Genomic DNA, 20,760 nt, shown 5'->3' with positions numbered 1-20,760 from the left:
CTCTTATAAACAGGTGTGACTTATATATATGTTTTTTCCGGAAAAACTGCCATTTTGAAGGGGCTGCGACTTATACACTTATAGACCAGAAAATACCGTAATATGTGTTGCACAATGACAGCTGGTTTTCTAAAGTCAGCATCGCCACAATACATTTGTGTTACAGTTGAACCTCGCAATAACAAAATTGGCGGCAAACGAAAAAAAAATTCGCTTTCACAAGAACTTCACTGTTGCGAAATGAGACAGCACAGATAGGTACTGCGTTGCAGAATGAAACTTTGCTGCCGAAATTCCGTTAGCCTACTTTGCCAAGCTTGTTCAAGGATATTGTCATGTAGTAGTGATGGTACAAAAAACACAGCAGCAAAACCGTGAATAGCTTAACTAACTTTTTATTGGGCGAACCTGTGCCCACAAGAGCAGGTTAGACTCAAATCACGACAGCGACAAACACAGTCGTCGAAATGTGATCAGTGGGTCAAGCTCGTCGACTTTTATCACCCGTCGAGAGTTCTAGTGTAATTGCTGCTGCCTGCATGTCTTCCAGAAAGTACTGCACAATTCGCGTCGCGCATAGAATCAGATTACACAAGGTTCAGTGATCACAGACAATGGTTAGTACTATCAATAACATTCAAGAAACTTCCAATATGTGCAGGCTTGTCTTGCGCTGAGCAATAAGATTTAACATTTGAAAAGCGGTAAACCGAGAAAGATAAACAAGCACACATATCAATAAAGAACAGCAATGCCGACAGTACAAAGTGCGTCACATGCGCTTTCAGAGATGTTATCACTTTTGCGAGATCTTGTGCGACTCGTCACCGGACGCAGAGCAGCAGCATTCTTCCAGCGCACACTGTCGCCCGTAGGCGCCGACGTGTCTGGTGCAATCGCGAAAATGATCGTATCTCGTATACCCGAAGGCAATTGATCGAGATTACGGACCCTTCACGCAACAGATGCGAAATCCGCACGCAATGACGGTTGGGTGGCACCAAAACCAGCATTCTTGAAGCAAGGGATGCGTATTCCCGAGCGGTCACTCGATCACGGCCCGATGCGTGGCACTCCATGATACGACCGCCATCTCATGCGCCTTAAACAATTCCACGTTGGTGGGACGTGGATTTCTTGTTTTTGCTGCATTTTCCTCACCAAGGCGCACATTAAGCACCGCACCAGGTGTGCAAAAACGATTGTCACATGTCAATAGCAACGTGCCTGCCTGCTTCAAACGGGCAATCAATAAACAAGATGGCGACCACGATGCGATTCCAGTGCATGCAATCTTTTCCAGCACTTCGTTGTTTTCGTAAACAAAAATGGCAGTGGCCATGCAAGTGTAATGCGGTGGTATTTTATGCAATTTTGGTGCAAAGCAATCACATTTGAGCACAATTTGGAGCCTGCTAGCCTTGCACATGTAGGTAATATGCAGGGTTACATTCCGGCAAATTTCAGTGATGCGAAATTGTAGTAAAGCGACATTTTATTGTCAAGAGGTACGAAATGCATTGAATCCTATGGGCGTTCGCCGAAGATAAGAAAATATTTCGTCGTCACGAGAATTTTGTTGTCGCGGGATTTCGTTATCGCGGGTTTCAACTGTACGTGGTTATATGAACGCCGTGAAGGTGGTTTTAGTTTTAGGTCCAACTGCACCACGAAAGCAATTTATGACCCAATTTTCTTGAAAAAAAGCAAATGCAAGGGTTACCATCGGCTAAGTACTGTAATCAGACAGTGTGAGCTACGGTTAATGCTTGAAAATCTTCCTAAGGCAGGCTGAAAATAGGCATTTTCGATGGGAAATTATGTTGACAATGATTCACTGACCTCTCTAGGCTCCGCCGAGACAGGCACCGCCACTAAAGGGGTCTTCGAACCATCCGGCGAAGGTCAATTTCAGGATTGAAATAATTAAAGCTAGGACTCGTAGAAATGCATAGAAATGCATAGGCACTGGCCGGGTGCTTCGGTTGGGATCGAATTAATGAATAAATCGAACAAACCGAAGCCGAATTAATGGAAGCCTACTGTATCAGGCAAACAGAAAGAAGAAATTTCAATGTGAAAAAAAATTCCACTTTATTGAATTTGGGATTTCTCGACGGGATACGGTTTTATGCCATGCTGACAATATCTTCACATCGGAGGACACAAAAGCCTGCAATGCTTTCGCATTCACTCTCTTTCCCCTCTTTCTGCTCGCCCAGGAAGACAGCGGGCATCAAACCACCATCCTTCTTGGCTTAACCCTCGCACGCTTTCCCTTACACTCACAGCATACGGCACGATAGGATTTTATTGCACTTTGACTTTACACGGAACGTGACGTCAAGAAGGTCTTGCTGGTATGCTGCTCCTCTTCAGCGGCTGCTCTCTGTTTTGCGCCACGCAATTGGAGATGTGCGTTCGAAGCAGCCACATGTACGGTCAGCGTCCGATTCTCTGGATGCCTGATTATTCAGACGTGCCCAATAATTTGGACTCGTTCGTTGCACCGTCAGGTGCCCCATAGCGCCAATGTATAAAAACGTCTGAAATTTCGGAAGCTCAAACCTTTCGCCGTGCAATTTTATGAACTTTTTACCCCTAGCCACAGAAATACCTATAAAATGGTGTGTTTTCTGCATGCATTTGAGTTTTCGGACGGCCTGATTTATCGGACGTCGACTGTAGTTCAACCATTTGACTGTCTGCGTTTGCGACAGTTTCCATTTATTGCCTCGGTATTCTTTTGCGGCAGGAGTGAAACTTCATAATAACAAAACTGTGTACAAACGAACTTCATTGTAGTGAGGTATAAAATATATGGTGTTCTATGAACAGGAAGTTAAGAATAGTTAAATACTTTATCTCAAGATTTTTGTCATATGGAAGTTTGTATAAAGAAGCCGGTAAAATAGGCACTTTGTTATATAGAAATTTTGCGGCATTGAAGTTCGACATTGCTTTCAAAGGAGTACAGTGGCCGGCCAATTTTTTCCACAGAAGAGCCATACAAAAAATATCAGAATAATCAAGCAGGCCGAAAAAGGCGAATTTGGATGAAAAAGAAAAGTTAGTTTCGTCAAATTCGAAAGTTCGCTACCAAAGTCCCAATATGACACTCTGTTGATGAAGATCTCTTCACAGTGGCCGTATGGCACTCAAAAAGTGGAGCAATCATAATGTGAGTCAAAACGCACTATACCGAGAATGCCACGGCTAGCAGACGTTGACGCGTCCTGGCCGCTAGTCACGTGACATGTGGCGAAAATGAAAATATCCCCAAAAGTGATTATCCGCGATCGCAGCACATCTTTTTTTGGCAACTTGCAGAATAAGGTCGCTTATTTTCCGACATCTTTATTTTGCACTCCGGATTACTGAACACATAGGTGGTAGCCGTCGAGTCTGAATTATTGGTCAGCGACAATGCTCACGAATTACTGCTTTGGCCTATGTCTTTGCATCCTGAAATAGGAAAATAAAAAAGAACGCCGTACCAGCAGCGCCATGCGTCGGCAGTAGGCCAGCAGCCTCGGGTCGAAGCCCAGGTACCGGGAGTGGGACTCGGCCGGCGGGGGCCTGGCGAGCAGAGCCTCATTGAGTGCGCAGGCGGCGCCCAGCAGGTGGACAGCCGACGGCAGCCGGTGTGCCCAGTAGTGCTCCAGTCCAATGGTCAGCGCACTGGCCAGGTGCCGGAAGCGGCAGTACAGCATGTGCCAGCCTCGGTACACCGCCTCCATCTCCACGTCCCCAGCGGCACCCGACGGAGACAGCTCCGTCAGCCAGCGCAGGGCCTCCTGGAAGGCATCAACGGCGCTTGCCATTACAGTCGTACCTCCACACAAAGAATGTGGATGTGAGTCCGTCGGAGCTCAATAATAACAAACAAGAATATACAGTAAATATAAAATTCGTTTCGATACAGTATTCTACTGCTATGACAAAATCGAAAATGGGGGATCCGACATAGCATTGGTTATAGCAAAGCAAAGTTTGTTCACAAGTGCCCCATATATACATCTTCTGGAAGCAAGAAGCTTAAATGCAGTCTCGGTCCAATTTTTCAGGTACCCCATTTTTCGGACCTACCCGATTTCCACAGCGCTGCCACCAACCTCCAGCACCAATGTATAACGGCAAAACTGAAATTTTGGACTCTGCACAGCGCTTTGGGAAGGGACCCGAGCACGCGATGCCGCCAACGTCACAGCCACAAACTAAGTTGCCGCCATGCCAACTGGCCCAAAACCACAACTTTCGCTGCAGACTCCCCACAAAGCGGCGCTGCTTGTGCCTCGCACCCTAACCCGTGTGGCCACCGGAGTGCTTGGTGATGGGCCGTCGCGGTGAGCTCGCCATCAGTATATTCGCACTCGTAGGTCTCACCAGCAGGGGTGTGCAAATACTCGAATATCACCAAATTAAATCGAAAAGTGAACGTTTCAATAAATCCATTCACAAATCGAACATCTACTATTCCATTTTTTGAATATTCAATATATACTCGGTATGGAGACTCATAGAGTGCCACATATCGCATACACTGCGGAGCCCCTTGTGCATGATGCCGCTCAAGCAAGCAAGCGTTTCACTTCTTTTTCAGCACTAAAGAAGCTCTGAGTGTGCCACGAATGGGCCGCCCCGCTGATGCAGTAGCGGAGTTTGTCACTGAGAGTGCTCCGTAGGCCGGGTCCGCCTCTGTCGGTACTACAAGGTTCGTACGGGTCAAGAGGACCGATCAAAATGATAACGCGACATAGACAGAGGCAACGGCAACAAAAGCGGCATGTATTTCATAAAGTCTGAAATCACGTGCAAAGATCGGGCCAATCAGCCGCTGAGAGACGCACATGCAGATCGTGTCGGATATGCGGGCGACAAACTTCACATCGCTGCAACAGCAGTCAATGCCCGACGAGCCATACGCATGAATATATTGGCAGCATGCATTCAGCGATGGTTTGCGGCCCATTACCATGTCAGCCGATGACGAATTATTGTCACGGCCACGCTGCCTCGGCCATTAGGACTGCTTCGTTGGACGTCGGCGACTAAAGTTACGGTTTGGTGCGAAATCAGTGCAGATGTATTCGCAGCAGCTGCACAACATTCTGAAAGCCAACAAACCACCTCACAAACGAAAGCAACAAATGGTGGATGAACAAGGAGGAGGAGGAGGAGGGGGGAGGCGTAATGAACATTGCACAAACTTGCCGTGACCCTCCAGATTTTAGATTCACTGCCAGGTGTCAGACCGCCCCAAACCTGACAATGAAATGCCTTTTACCGTCACCACCAGCTACACGCAGAGCGGTGATCGAGACACGTGATATGTGGTCCTATCATCTGTGGCGCAAATTGACCTTACGATAACCCAACTGCCTTCAGACAGTTTAGCCCTCTTGTATTTTAAAAACTGGAAAAAAAAAAAAAACTTTCTGTGCAATAAATAAAAGATTGCCAGAAAATACGGGTCCATTACTGCGAACGTCATTTGTATTCAGTACAACAGAATGTCACTAATTCATCAGGTTTGCCCTTCTTTCTGCACACGCCTCTTTCTTACACGCTTCTTTCTGTGGCCGTACTAGCTAAGCGCGTGGAGGAATGTAACATCCGTACTCGTGAGGATGCCACATGGTCGCACCTTGTGCTTTCCGGATGGTGTTGCTTTCGCCTGCTTGCGCTTTGGAATAGTTCAGGTGTCCACCTCGAGTGTGAGAGTTGGGGGGGTGTCCATGGCAAGGAATGTGAAAAACAAACAAACAGCAAAAAATATTGCGCTTTGGAAGCAACATAGAGCTTTCTTTTTTGTCGGCAGTTTTCTTAGCATCTGCTTTGCACGCAGCGCTCTTGTTATACAGTACTTCGGTCGTGCATGCCGGCAGAATCTATGGAAGAAAGCAAAAGTGTGGGCCGAGAGCCAACAGCGACGTTTATGTTGATAGCTCAAACGGAGACGACTTATGAACTGATGGGTAGATGGGAGGAAGGGTTAACTTTGGGGCTTTAACTATAACAACCTTTCAGAATAACGTATGATTCTTGGCGGTCCCGCGTGGTTCGTTATATCGAAATTTTACTGTAACAAAGATAGAAGGCCGATGCAGCAAGCTGAGCTCTGCTTCTTGCTCAGTGCACCTGCGTTAATGTTGCTCGAGTTTAGATGGGTTGCACCTTCCCAGCCATTGTGAGCCATGCCTTCAACTGTGCGCAGGCAAACATGTGGGCCTTAAAGTGGAGCACTAGCAAAGATTTCGGGCCCAATTTGAGCTCCAATGCCGGGCTGACCCGCTTAAAAGACGTATTACTGTCGGCCAGAGCTCGGCCCATGCCTAACCAAAAAAGTTGCAGTTTCACCCGAAAGGCACAGCAATGATAGCGACAAAAAAGTATTAGACAGCTATATAAACCTTGTTAATACGTAGTTCGTGGGGAATGTGGACCTAGTACACACTAAGCGCTGGTACTAATTAACCGACAATGGCAGATGAGCAGCTACAAGCTTACCGGAAAAAAAAAACATCTTAATTTTCACTCAAACACACACGCAGAGAAGTTTTATTTGCGAGCAGGCAGCAAAAAATCAGATTTTCACTTGCCACTACGGCGGCCTTGCGGTGATGACGGCATTTTCAAACTTGGCAATTTTTTCCATCAGCCAGTTTTTCCATCAGGCCTCACATCAGATACGAAACGGCCATCATCCATCTCCATGTCATTGTTATGGACAACGTAGAAGTGTCATAAATTATGCGAGCAGCAAACACGTCAAGGCTACCATGTTTTGACATCACTAGTGGTGGCGACTGCACTTCGTGCACCACAATTTCACTATCCATGGTCTGCTTGCACGACATTTCGCCGATTACGCACTTGTATGTGCCAAAAAATGAAGTAAATATTACGCACCAACTGTTTGGCATGCAATACATGGCTACGGCTTAAGCGGTCAACCAATACATTAGGTTCGATGCTGACAAGAATAATTCATGACGACTAATTTAATCTGGAATCACTTATTAAGTGGGTATGAATTAACGAGGTTTTAGTGTACAAAGTAAGGTTGGTACGTTTACGGTCATATGAACTGCAGTAAACATCCACTTACTAAAGTAACAAGCACACCTCTAGCTTTTTTTTTTCCCCATTCATTCATCTGTAGCGCCGAGTGACCGTTTCCGCCTACAGCGGTAGCATTGTGCAAGCAAATGCCAACGGGCAAAAAATAATGCGCAAAAAAGTATTTCAAAATACAGCACTAAATAGCTGAAAGAGCCTGCATACTGCTGCTGCAGTTAACAATAGCCTGGATACCTTTTACAGCAAGATAAGTCTTTGGATTTGCATACTGAACCACAGGAGGTGTATGCATACACTTAAGTTTTTTTGTAAGAAGCAAGCGCCTGCGATTACATTGTTGGTGGACACATGGCAAAGCATGAACAATGGTGTGAGGATGAGCAAACAACTCGGTCACGGCACAGACGTGAGATTGGACGCTGTAAGAGGGTGCTTTCGTAAAACTTGGAGCTTCACATTGTAGTCCTGTTTGAGCAGCAGGTACGACTCGTGGTTGTAATCTTCGTGAGCAAAATTACATTCACAAACATGCAAATTGCCACTTGATGGAATGCCAATGCGTTCGAGCCAGGCACGATGCAGGGCGTCCTCCTGGGGCAGCTGATGTTGCATCTTCTTGTACTTCCACTCAGTACTTTTGCAGCCAACAGCGAACAGATAATTTTGGCCTATAACGATGTAAGATTAGAAAACTATTGTACTCGACACGCAAGCAATGTGGAACTGCAAATTGCAAACCAAAATATGCAACACATGTGAGCACTATAAACAAGCAACAAAGTGAGCAGGCGTGTGTGACTGCATGGAGGTGCACTAGCAGATGAACCGAAAGTCGTGCATTCTTGCAGGTCGGCCAATTGGCAGTGTTTATTCTAGTGACATCACCTGGAGCGCCCTGTTGACATCATGATGCACGAAGGAGGCACTGGAAAGACCAGGAGAGGAGCACGTTTTTCTTTCTTTTTTTTTAAATTTGTGGCGTCCCCATGGCGCCTAGCACTTCCGTCTAGCACTGCCGCATTCGCCAAAGATGATCGTCACAGCATTCTGTACACGATGCCCGTTTATTTCGATCGTGTAAAAAAGTGCTGGAGGTGGTTTAGGGGCTGTTGAAGAAGTGACGATGGAAAGGCACCGCATGTTCATTTTAAATTGGTGATAAAAGGAGCCATCAGCACCAAGCTAGCTTTGAAATGTCAGGTAGTACAATAGACATGTTTTGACTGACTAATGCCTTAACCCAACCAAGACTCGGGATATTGCTCGGCTCTGCGCGGATACGGCTGCCCCCCAAAGTACCGCACCTGTCGCAGGGGTGCCCCAACGGGGTCCTTGTCCAAATCCGGCTGTGCAAACTGCTCAAGCAGCACTCGGTGCAGGTACGGCTGCACGGGGGCACCGTTGAGAAGCAGGAAGAGGCCAATGTGCTGTAGCCGGGGGTCTTCCTCGTCGGTGCCGCCCGATCGACTCGGCCATGGCGACACAGCCGCGCGCTGCTGCGCCACCCGGGCTAGCCGCTGCAGGCGCGCGAGCTCCTGCAACAAAGTTGACGTGTAGGCAAAGTTGGAACGGATCCACTACGGGTTGGTACGGGTCTGTTACGCGTTGGTACAGATCGCTACCAGTTGGTACAGGTCAGTTACGAGCTGGAACATATCAACTATTAATTTGTACAGATCAACCATCAACTGGTACAGATCCTACAGATTGATGTATAAGATGGTACATTAGGAGTTCGAACCTATAAGCTATAAATTAGTAAAGATCCTACAGATCCACGACTTGGTACAGGACAACTAAAAGTTGGAGCTTATCAACTAGAAATTAGTAGAGATCCTACAGATCCACAACTTGGTACAGGACAACAACAAGTTGGAACTTATCAGCTGCAAATTAATACAGATGGACCGTCAATTGGTGCAAATCCTACAGATCTACAATTTGGTACAGGCTAATTTGGTACAGTACAGGTCCCCCCCCTCAATATAATTTGAAGTTAGCTAATAGAGAAAGCTGCTAAAAACATTGATTGTGCCTGCATAAGTTCTTGAGAATGGAAAATCGTGTGCAAAGCATGCAATACACTGCATTTGGTATTAGCAACTTGTACAGAACAAGAAACAAGATAAACGGCCCCTGCGAGCTCACCTGGTCAAGTGCCTTGGCTAATGCTCCCCGAGGCCCCTCGGCAGCCAGGGTGTGGCTTAACTGTGCCAGCCTGCCCTGGGTCCAGCCCTGGGCCAACTGGGCATGCTCCTGCTGCAGCGCAGGCCACGATGGGCTGGCACTTAGCACTCCACCGCCAGTGCTGTGTTCTGTCGTTATTGGCCGTTCCTGCAAAAACGATCATCCTCAAACAAGGAGCTATATAATGTTTGTTTAAATGCCTTAGCATTACGAGCATCAAGTGGAAAATACAATGTGAAGTGTGGGCAGCCGGCCACGTGATAGAGGTATATATTGTCACGTATACTCATTTATCCTTTTCTCAGGGACTGCATTTCACCCACTAACAATTTCAAGTTATCGCTCAGTGCAAGAAGCGCCAGCATGATTGGAACTTACTGGAATGTTATCGATAGTTCTATGCGTCGTCTGTTGTCACCGAAGCTTGTGTAATCTTATTGTATGCGCGACGCAAATTGTGTAGTACTTTCTGGAAGACGCGCGGGCACAAGCGATTACTCTGAAAACTTCAACGACTCTTGTATACAAGCCGACGTGCTTGGCTGGCAGATCAGATTTCCGACGATCGCCAAGTGTGTTTGCTGCTATCGTTGTTCTTTGAGTGTAGCCTGTTTTTGAGGGCATAGATTCGCCCAATAATATGATAGTTTCGTCATTCACAGTTTTGCTGCTTTTTTCACTGTCACTACTATGTGACAACATATGTGAACTTCACTCTTTGAAGAGGCAGGGTGTGTGAGCTCCTGAACAACACTTTGCAATGTGGTGAAAGCGGTTTAAATCATGGATCTGGGACTTTAATGAGGTGCAATGTAACACATTTTTCATGCATTTAGTGCGAAACTGCCAGTGCATTTTTTTTTTTTTTCACAGAACTTCAACTGCATTCTAATTTGCCATGCGAGTATGTCTTGATGTCTGCAGTACTGTGTATTGTGTGCTATTAATTTAATGTGTGGTTTTATTTGCATAGTGTTCATCCCCATTAACCCTTTCGCTGTCGGACGTTTCTGGCCGTGACGCACCCCCAGTGTCGGCTTGGTTTCAGGGAACGAGCATAACAGGGAATGAACATAGCAATTTATTTTTGATTATGATTGGTATACAAATAACATAGTCAATGCAATATGCACATTTCAGTGTTCTGCAGCTGTTGTTAGTAAACATCATGATCATCATCAGCCTGACTATAAAATCTGTTCAACATCCGAATCTGACGATGCGGAACCCTCTTCGTCTCAAGCGACTTTGTCCGAGTCCGAATCCGAGCTCGGCTCGTATTCTGAACCGGAATTCAGCCACCGTTCCCATGAGCAGACGAAGGTCCCGCGCGCCGAGCCATCCGAAAGTAACCGCGCGCAGGGAGGATGCGCTTTCAGTCGCCCGCGCAACGGAGAGAAATGGGACGTTGCGTGATCAAGAAGACAGAGGGAGATGAAAAAAGGCTAAACAAAGTTCGAAGGGCTTTACGTTTACTGCTGCAGGTCGGAAGCGAGGGTGCGGCGAGAGAGCGAAAGCAGCAATTGAGTCACCCCTTTTGGAGAGGCAACGGCACGTGCGCCTGAACTTGATGCGCCGTAGCAGGCACACCAACAGAATAAAAATAAAAACCTTCAAACCCGCGGAGAAGGCAGAACAACCCTTGAACCCATAACCACACGCGCGCGACGCATGATCCAGCGAACGCGGAGCCACCGCGCCACTCAGCAAAGAGAAAGTGGGGAGTGGCAGTCGCACCGTACTCTTCAATACATGGGTTAACACAGGTGGGAGCGAATATACGAACTTGTAGAAAGAGTCAACAGATGGCGTGGCCAATCCAGGAGCGCCTGTTTTTGCGCTCAGGCGCGAAATTTTGAACGCACGATAGAGAACGTACCGGTACGTCAGTGACACCGTGGGGGGGAAGCGCGATGACATACCGGTACGTCAGTGACAGCGAAAGGGTTAAAGGCCAACTGCAATGAAATTCTGAACTGCGTAAAAAGCCCCGTTTGAGATAATTTAAACAGACAGTAGCCGCTGCAGAAAATGTTACACTTGAAATGCAAGTGGGCACTTCACAAAACGCTAGCAAAGACCAATGTTTTTCATACCAAAACTGAAAAAAAAAAATGCTGTATTCTTCGAGTCAAGCCCGTATTATCTAGTTGTTTACATTCAACAAGCAAGGCCTCAATGCGTTCGCATTGGGGTGGCCAAGCTGAAGGTGTGGATATAGTCCGACTTAACGCAGACGCGATCCACGAGTGACGCAGTTGCACTACATTCGGGAAAATTGGACGATCTACAGTCTAGTGTGGCTGGCGCAGGAATAGAACATGTCCTATCACACGCCCGAGCCACTGGAACAGGCTGCGTCGCACGCTACCTTGGCTGACCAGTAGTATGCTGACCTATCTCAAGCGTGTCTCGAGCGTGGATTCGAGCGTGTCAGGTTTGTGCCTTCGACAAAAGGCAAAGCGCTTGCGCTGCGGTAACAACTGACCGCCACGCCACTGTGGGCCACTTTTAAAGCGCGGGGTAAAATTTCAGCAATCTAAGTGTCTCCGGCGTGATGTATCCAACTTCACCAGCCACTGCCTGGCATGCTAGAAACGCCGGACTCATCAACTGATCTGAAAGCTACTGCCATCTGTAGTGAAGGATGACAAATACAGGTGAGGCTCGGCACGGCCAGGCTAGAGGGGTCCACCCTCTAACCCGGCCATGGGCTCAGTGCAAAGTGTGCGTAAACTCACAGCCAGAGAGGCAGGACTCCAGGCGTGACAAAATTTTCCCGCACTTTGCTGTCACGGCATCACATTCCTGCACGGCTTGCCGCTGCATCTAGACCAAGGCTGCCGCGTTGCATTCCCCTTTGTGACAAATGCAGCATGCGGTTCCTGCTGACAGCATTTCTGGCGCTGGGTCAGAAAGGCCTTTTTGTTCCGTATTCTTTGACGCATCCTATGTAGAGATGCGTGAAGTGTGTCGCATATGATGCACTACTGGAAATGATCGCTCGAGAATACTGCCCCTGAATACAATGTGCCTTTCCACCCGCCGTGGTGGCGTATCGGCTAAGGTGTTGCGCTGCTAACCACGAGGTCACAGGATGTAATTGCAGCCCCGATGGCCACATTTCGATGGGGAAGAAATGCAAAAACACCCCGGTCCCGTGCACTGGGGGCATGTTAAGATCCCCTGGTGGTCCAAATCAATCCGGAGTCCCTCACTACAGCGTGCCTTATAATCAAATTGTGGCTTTTGGCACATAAAACCACAGACTTCATTCATTCGCAACTTACCTTTGGTTTTCGTGCGCTATCGCAGCTTATAGTACTTATAGTAATCCTGAGAAAGCATTTGCCAAGCAGATCTTGCATGGGCGAGCGACTGTGGAGTTGACCTGTACCTAGTGCAGCTTTGTCAACTGCAGTTTACATGCTTCTTGTGCTTTGTCTGGTCTGCATCGCACTTGCCTGCTGTGGCTTACATTGATAGTATATGCTAAGCATTCGTAGGCAATTTAGCCCAAGTGAAATTTCATTGCAGTTGGTCTTTGAAACATCTACATTTTTTCAAACAGCCTTCAATGTGAATAGTTATGCATTGATAGAGCCTGAAAAACATTTTAAAAGGCTCCTCACCAGGTCCAACCATATTGAACTGACAAGCGCAGAGCATACATTGCGTGATAACGATGGTGTCTGTAGAGTATCACATCAATACACGCCGTGGAAATATCTGAAATTTAAAACCGAGCGCCGTTTTCCCTTCTCCTTGTGACCACCGCACTCTAAGCCGGATGGTGACGTAGTCATGTCTGCAGTGTGACATCGCTCGTGGTGACACGTAACTTCGAGAATTATTAAAGACAATATCTGCTATCTGTGCGATCTGTTGCTTGAAATGACGAATTGAAGTTTAGAGAAATAATAAAACACACAAACAGAATTTCTGCGTGTTTCCTGTTTTACTTCGCACCAAAAGAAGAGAGATGTACTTCCGCTTCGTCTGCTTGTTCCCACGGTCGTGCGGTCACGAGTGCAGGTACCGAAACTATGCCATTTTCTACTGTGCTCCAGCGGGTGATCATGCCTGCGATCCGCTTGGTCTGCGATTGTTTGTGTTTTCTCCTAGATTCTGACACTCTCTTGCACAGTAAATTCATAGTGCTCAGCTGGTCGTTGCCATTTTCTACTATCGCCCGCTGCCATTCTTACAAATCAGGTGTTTAATGCCGATACTTTGCATACACAGCTACATCTGCTGAGCGGCTGTTCACACAGCATCCACACCATTGAATACGTGCCTAGTATCTGCAAATATTAAAATTCCATAAAAGAAAAGTCCCATGAGCACAGCAGAAAGGGGGTTGGGAGGGGTAGTACGCATTTCTTCTTTTTATTGCAAAGCATCTTTTGCTTCATTTCCGGCGGGTAGGTAGGTTCCTGCCTCACAACACCTAATTAAAATGGAAATATGTGACCGACGGTGGAATCGAACTCCTGCAGTCGAGCACAGCAGCATGGCGCTCCAACCATTAGGCCACAATTAAGCCACGAGTACTTCTGTTCCAAAGCCAGCCAGCCAGCTCCTTGAAGTGCTCTTTGTGTGTGTGCCCCATTCCACCTCGCCTGCCGCTTCTCCCTTTTGCAGCACGTAGCGCTGAAAAGCTATCAGCTTTTCTTCGAAATCGCTTGGCTGCTCTGGGTCATGTTTTCTTTCCTCGTGACAGCTTTCCTTGCTCTGAGGTGCCATGTTATGCTTGATTACCTCCAGGACCAGCCCACTTTCCGCAGTGCTTTCCTCATAGCATGCTACGTAGAAATTGGGTGACATTGTACCAATTTCATGATCACCCAAGTCAATCATGCTTGAAGGTTTCTTCATCGGAGGGCAAATGCCAACGACATCTTTACCTACGCCACATGACATAGCCATGGGTACATAAGATTGCCTTACCCGTGCTTGCTGATGACGTCACCATCCGGGTTTCGCTCGCCTACACTTGTACGCTACCTATGCTCAACAATCATCATGTCATAAGCTCACGTCGAATGGCCGGCGTAGAAATCATGTCGCTGCCGCCGTACGATCGTCTTCAATGCGGTTGTCGTTACAGACACGTACACTTGCGATCCACACACACATGGCTACTTAACTTACACAGACACACTGGTACACCTAGTATCACTTTGCAGAATCCCAAACAATGCTGGATTGCCAGATACCTGCAAAATGCTTCACAAAGCATCGATTCCCACAGTGCATGGGTTCTGCACAACTTTTTTGAAGTTTGCCATGCCATGACTGCGAGGTGCACACCTTTCGTGAGATACATACACGCTTTATTGACGGTAATTAGCCTACTTGTATACCGCAAGCCATATACAGGAGCACTAAAGTTGGCTTACTTTTGCCCCTAATCAATGTCACAAAGTGTTGGGGCCGTAGGAGAGGAGGATAATAAAAGAGGTTGGACGGCAGTGCCGGGCCATTGCACAGGCACCTAAAAGTACCTTGCGCTAGCACAAGAGGGCACAGCACGGATATGACAATTTCTTGTTTTGAGTGCTTTTTCTTTCTCTTGCTCGCTTTTTGCAATCTTGCATTGCCTCATCTTTGAGCGCTTTTATAATTTTTTTCGCACCATGTTCACTGACCTTCCTAGTGCAACAGCTCCTTCTAGTAATTTTTTTTGTAGGAAACTCTTATGGCGCCGGGGACAACGCAATAGCTGGCTCACCTGCTGCGACCGCACCGGGGTGACCACAATGTCGTTCCCACTTGTGGCAGCGTCCACAGCCACCTTCTCGCGGTTGCCGAGGTCCCACTGCTCAAGCTCTCTGCGGAAGGCGGCATTGTCCGCCTCCACGTACTGAGCCAGGTCCGGTGGAAGCTCCAGCTCGGAGACCTTAGCACCTGTACCATGTAGAGCAAGCTGTGTTCACACTCGCTTGGAAGCTCTCAAGTGGCCAGCAGTTTTGAGTCACCATAATGTGTCTGTTTACTAAAGGTGTCTGAATATTTGAAATATTAATTACGAATCAAACAGTCTTTGCTATTTGAACCTTAGTCTTTGCTGCACTATATTGCCCTTAGCTCTGTCAACGACCCCTACAATCTGCTACATGTATCTGGCATTGTGCTGTTCCTTTCTTATCATTACTGTCATTGCCATGGTGCATCAGATATGATCATACTTTCCTTTGTTTCTCAATTACAGGCTGTACAGGTGACCTGAAGTCCAACTGTTAACCGCATTACAAGTGTGAAATAAAGTATTCAAGCCTTTTGTTGCCAAGTACACTCCACGAAACTTTTCATATCATTATTTCTTTTTTAAATTGGGAATATTTGGTATCCCCCCCTCGATATTTGAAGGCTGCTTTTCTCAAATAGTATTTGTATTTGATTCGATCAGAAAATTTCACTATTTGAACTGATTAGCTTCAAACTGAATGTTTGAAGGTTTGTTTGTATGTCAAAATGTACGTTTTTTCTTTAATTGTGAACACTTATGTAGACCTAAATGTTAAAACACACAACCTTATACGAAGCTGGTGCTATGATCTCAAGCTTGTGTTAAAGTTAGAAGTGTGCGAAAACTCTAATATCACCGAAAGATATTGAATAGTAAACATTTGGATAATTAGATTCACGAACGGAATATCTACTATATAATTTTTTGAATACTTTTGAACATTTTTTGATAACAAGCTTCGTCAGTCGGAAGGACCGAATGAAACGATGATGCAACACGGACAGAGGGAACGGCAACTAAAGCAGCCTTTATTACGGAAAGTGCAAAAGCATGCAAGAAGATCAGGTTGGTTAGCCGCCAGAAAGTACACATATCGTATTGGATGTGGTGTGCTCACACGTATTCCTGAATTTCAAAGTTTTCTGCCCACACGCAAGACTAGGTGCAGATGAACTTGCTGCGCAAGCCCGTGGACCCGAACACCGCTTCAACAGCTGCCAGTGAGGCCATTAGGCCTAGCTGGCACTGCTGATTGGGTGTCGGCGACTAAAGTTAGGGTCTGATGCTAAATCGGCACTGTACCTATTCCCAACCGCCACACGATACTCAGAAAGTAGACAGACCACCTCACCAACGAAAGCAAGTGTACGGAATGGCACCAACGAGGTTCACGGCCACCATCTTGGTGACACACTATGTGGCGGCCTCTCATTCTCGATGCCATTCGTAGACAAGCATCAGCCTTTTATTGCAGCTCTGAACAATCTCTCACAGGAACCAGCTTTAGATCTTCACAGTGGGTACGAAAGTGTTACGTGATAAAGGCGGGTATTCTCAGGCAATGATTTTCGGAAAGTTTCACTTTCGCGAAGCTTGGCTTGGCACTGTGCGAAAGAGGCGAGCTTGGCAAAGCGCCAGAATTACTGTTGGCCATATATGAGGATGTTGCCCCTGTCGAGTCTTTGCAAAACTGAAACTATCGCCGAAAGCATTCGCCCAAGAATGCGAGCTGTAGCGCACTGCATACGTCAACATGGACGGTGGACTGCCAATGGGAGCAGGGAAGGGGGGCGGGCCCGAGTGAATTTGGTCTAGTAAAACTAGACTAGTAAGCCATTATACTAAAACATTTGTGCATTTGGCTCACGTTAACTTGGAAAATAGAGTAATTCCCACTAGCTGTCCTCACCAACCTCTCTCTGCCTTAGCCATAATATACCGCATCAAATGCCCGTAAACTCGGAGGCACTTGACCCTGCGCCAGTTGTCACTCATTGCGCTTGCTTTCAAGCAATGAACTCAAAATTAAGGGTGGCGTTGACAAAGAAAAAGAGAGAGAGAGAAGAAAAAGGCCCCCTCTTGTCTGCAAACCCATTCCCCTCGTTACTGAGAGGCTGGCTTTCCCGCACAAATTACACGTTTAGTGGCTAAGTGTGCTTTACAGGCGAAATTTTGTAAGCACGAAATTACATAATTCAGTACAATATTGCAACAATATCGCAACAATATTCTTGGATTATATAGAACCAAATGCTAAGAAACGTGTTTATTCCTGCACAGTCAGCAACATATTCGGTTTGATCCGAATATTCGTATCCAACCGAATAATCGGTTTGAATATTTTTGAATATCTATTTTTTGAATCAAATTCTAATATTGATTTTTTTCCCTTTTTGTTGTTCCTCTTTTTTTTACAGCCTTGGGTTTTGTGGACCCCCAAAAATGGCTTCGCGGACCCCCATTTGAGAACCACCGAAGTACATTTAATTTCACTACTACTTCAGCTTCAGAGGGCACAAAGCGCTTGATTCAACAGACATTCTATTGGTAAAAAAAATGAACTGCCAATTACGATACTCGCTAATGCAAAATTTGAGCGCCATTCTATACGCATTCTCATTTCGGGATGTATTGGCTGGTGCGGACAATCTGTCTTGTGTGCCACGTTGCAAACAGAGTGAGCTGTGGCACGAAAGAGATCTGAAGAAACAGAGCGTGGGTGACACGTGGGCGCAACTCACAGCAGCTGCCACAGACGGGCCTCCCTGACGATGCACGCTACTCTGGCGCCATCTCGTAGCCATTGTCGCCGCAGTCATTAGACAGTTTTAGTTCAGCGTTTGCAACCAAACGTAAATGCATTACGTACGTAAAGAAATAGCGTTGTCATCACTGTGCATGCTCTGAACAGTATTGGGTTTCTGCGATTTACGTGTGCTATGATAGCGTATGTTATTTGACGAGTTTAACGTTAGAGTGTTTAAGTACGCTAACAAATAGCGTTCTTGAACATGGCGGCACATATGGCTCCCGCTTCAGCATGAATTCTTGCGATAGCTGCACTCTGACTTGCGTTGATTGCCAGTAACTATTGAAATGAGCTTTCACTTTCTCTAAACTCGCCTGAAACATTATTTATGAGCGCATAGCGTGTCCAATTTCTGAGAACGTTCGCCAATTCCAGTGCCCGCATGCCTAACGAAATGTGTCGGCGGAGCAACAACAGGATGGTTGCTAATGGACTGTCTTGGCTTGGATACGTTTGGCATGAGGCACCAGACGGCACCCTGTTTTATAACGTCTTCCTTAAGTTTGCGTTCCCGCACGGTAAACTGAAAGGCTTGAAAAGACGTGCACCGTAACATCCCACAAAGGTGCTTACGTTTAACGTACGTAAGGCGACAAACGCTGTTCTGAAACTGTCTACTGTGATGCACAGCACTGCGCTTCTTACACTTTCGCCACAACTTCCTCCTCCTCTTTCCTCCTCACGCTCTCTTCACTCTCATCGCTTTTTTCATCCACCGCTGCACTCTGCATTCGCTCTTTCGTCCGCTGCACTTGTTCACTCAGTTATGCCAGGAACGCCAACGCTCGATGCAGGAATGGATGCCTAAGAGCTGAGCTCTAAAAATATTTCTAGGCCTTCACATAGGACTGCGTTATAATCAGTGCTGGCATGGCAATATGGTGCTCCTTTTAATAAGCGTAGACCATACTGTACATCTTGATTCCTAGGTACCCAAGTTACTGATAGCTTGCAACGTTCTTGTTATGCAGTGCTAGTAGACCCAAAACTTGGAAGTGCTAAATTTTATGACAAGCTTTCTGATATTCAATTTTCTCAATTAGACTCGAAACCTAGTACGTAGTATTTGCACACCCGTAATGCAAAGGTTTATTCAACAGAGCCAGCAGAACAAGGACACGAGGCTCACCATCGAAGAGATCACGATTGTTGCGGTCCACGTACAGCAAGCAGTAAGCCGACGTGCAGTGATGGCCCCCGACCGAATCCCGCAGCAGCTCGGCCCACGTCACCTCGGCGACTGCGACGTCATTGAACTTGAGCCAGGCTGCGCGACGCGGGCAGTACACGAAGGCCCAGTAGTGGCCCGACGCGGCCTGACCCTCGTGCACCAGGACTGCGTGCAGCCGGTAGGGCATCTGGAAATACGAGCAGAAAAAACATTCAGTGTTGCCAACTCCTTTCTGGACAAGTCTCTAGACTGAGACCAAGAAGTTCCTAAATCTGCTGCTACCCTGCAGCAAAATTCCTACTTCGGAAGTCCTGCTCCGGCTGTCCTGCAACAGAAACGAGGACTGCAGGCAAACAGTCCCCGCGTTGTGTCCGTTTTTCTCACACCGAGACGCTAATACGTTTTCTAACGGTACAACTCTAATAGGTGTCAATATCTTGATATTCAAACAGAAAGGAATATCTGACAATTTAAATAGTTAGTTCCTGTTCGCTAAGTATTCAAAATATTTAATATTCACACACCCCTAATAACAGTCACTCAATCTCCATTCAGTAGGAAGCAACCATGTCAGAAACGGTAGGAACATTTTCCACAGACTTGACTGACTCGGTACTGTCCTCTAGTGCTCGTTTATAAATCACCAGTCAAGCTCACCTGTAGTAATGATGGCTCCGTGTAGATGTCCCGAATGGTGGCATCAATGCGACTCATGCTATCCTGCAGCTCTACAAGAGAAGCACGGGAGAAGTCAGTGATGCATGGTGAAGAAATCACGAGACGCAGCTCTGGTGCAAGAATGACAACAGGTGTTAATCCACACTGAAATAAAGAGATACACACTGCTGCGGAGCCAGATCTCACTTACACCAGCTCAAAACAAGAACACTTAAATTTGTGCGTTCTTTAATTCAAGGGGTCCCTGAACCACCCCTCGGGCTTGGTGAAAAAACAGTCCACTGATAGCATGCACGAACATTTCAGCCAAATTTTGCACACGGCTCGTGGCGCTCGCAAACGGAGCCCAAAATCACCCTTCTCTCAAACGCTCTCTTTTCAGCAGAAGCCTGCTTTTCATTCTTTTCTGGACGCTTTATTTCATAATATAGCGAATTCCTAGATACGGCTGCTATTGGTCAATAGCTGACGTCAATCAAGAAGGGTGTTTGATTTAGTACATTGCTTCCTACTGTTACTGCGTATACTTATTGACGAAGCTTAATCAACAGGCTGAATGAAGTAAGCAAAAATCTGCTTTCGAATTTCGATAATAATTACGCACTTCTGGAAGAAGCCGACTATTATCCGCTCGCGCTCGGACACCCCCGTAAGAATTTAGCTTTGGCCACGCTCCTTACTGGTGTCGTAGCTGTCAGGTGTCGCTAATTTCGACTAGCTTTGTATGCTAAACTAAGCCTTGAACCACGTAAAACGAAGTCAGACCCCATGCACGCTGGCCAGCTCACTCCTGGCCGCTCCAGCTTAGATGCCGTGGCAGACTTATTGTTAGCGCTTCAAAATGTGCAAGCTGCATGTGGCTACTATTCATCGGTGAAGCTGGTGAAGGGCAAAGCCAGTTCGCACCAAGTAGCATGGTCAGACTGGAGCATGCAAGCGTGACTCAAGCCTTGTTGTGCACAAAGCAAACGCTGCACAAACACACTACTGTTGCATGCGGCTGCAGTCTGCTACGTAGTGTAGAAACTGCAGCCCCCGCGGGGTGCCGTGACAAGCCCACTGGCTAGCACACTGCAGCTC

The 20,760-nt window shown here is 46.8% G+C and overlaps 1 protein-coding gene across 3 annotated transcripts in view; it reads right to left on the bottom strand.

The window, feature by feature from the left end:
- Positions 1 to 20,760, bottom strand: part of LOC126530280 (ubiquitin carboxyl-terminal hydrolase 25-like) — an 85,507-nt gene that overhangs the window by 10,394 nt on the left and 54,353 nt on the right. For all 3 annotated transcript variants that reach the window (XM_050177594.3, XM_050177593.3, XM_050177595.3), the window contains 6 exons: positions 19,660 to 19,730; positions 18,961 to 19,189; positions 15,005 to 15,180; positions 9,232 to 9,417; positions 8,388 to 8,618; positions 3,498 to 3,797 (listed from right to left, as the gene is read on the bottom strand). In XM_050177594.3, coding sequence (XP_050033551.1) covers positions 3,498 to 3,797; positions 8,388 to 8,618; positions 9,232 to 9,417; positions 15,005 to 15,180; positions 18,961 to 19,189; positions 19,660 to 19,730 — 1,193 coding nt within the window. The remainder of the gene's footprint in view (positions 1 to 3,497; positions 3,798 to 8,387; positions 8,619 to 9,231; positions 9,418 to 15,004; positions 15,181 to 18,960; positions 19,190 to 19,659; positions 19,731 to 20,760) is intronic.

The sequence above is a fragment of the Dermacentor andersoni genome, chromosome 5 (assembly GCF_023375885.2).
Source record: "Dermacentor andersoni chromosome 5, qqDerAnde1_hic_scaffold, whole genome shotgun sequence".
Taxonomy (NCBI): domain Eukaryota; kingdom Metazoa; phylum Arthropoda; class Arachnida; order Ixodida; family Ixodidae; genus Dermacentor; species Dermacentor andersoni.
Note: the sequence above shows the minus strand (reverse complement) of the source record. Positions and strands in the feature narration are given on the sequence as shown.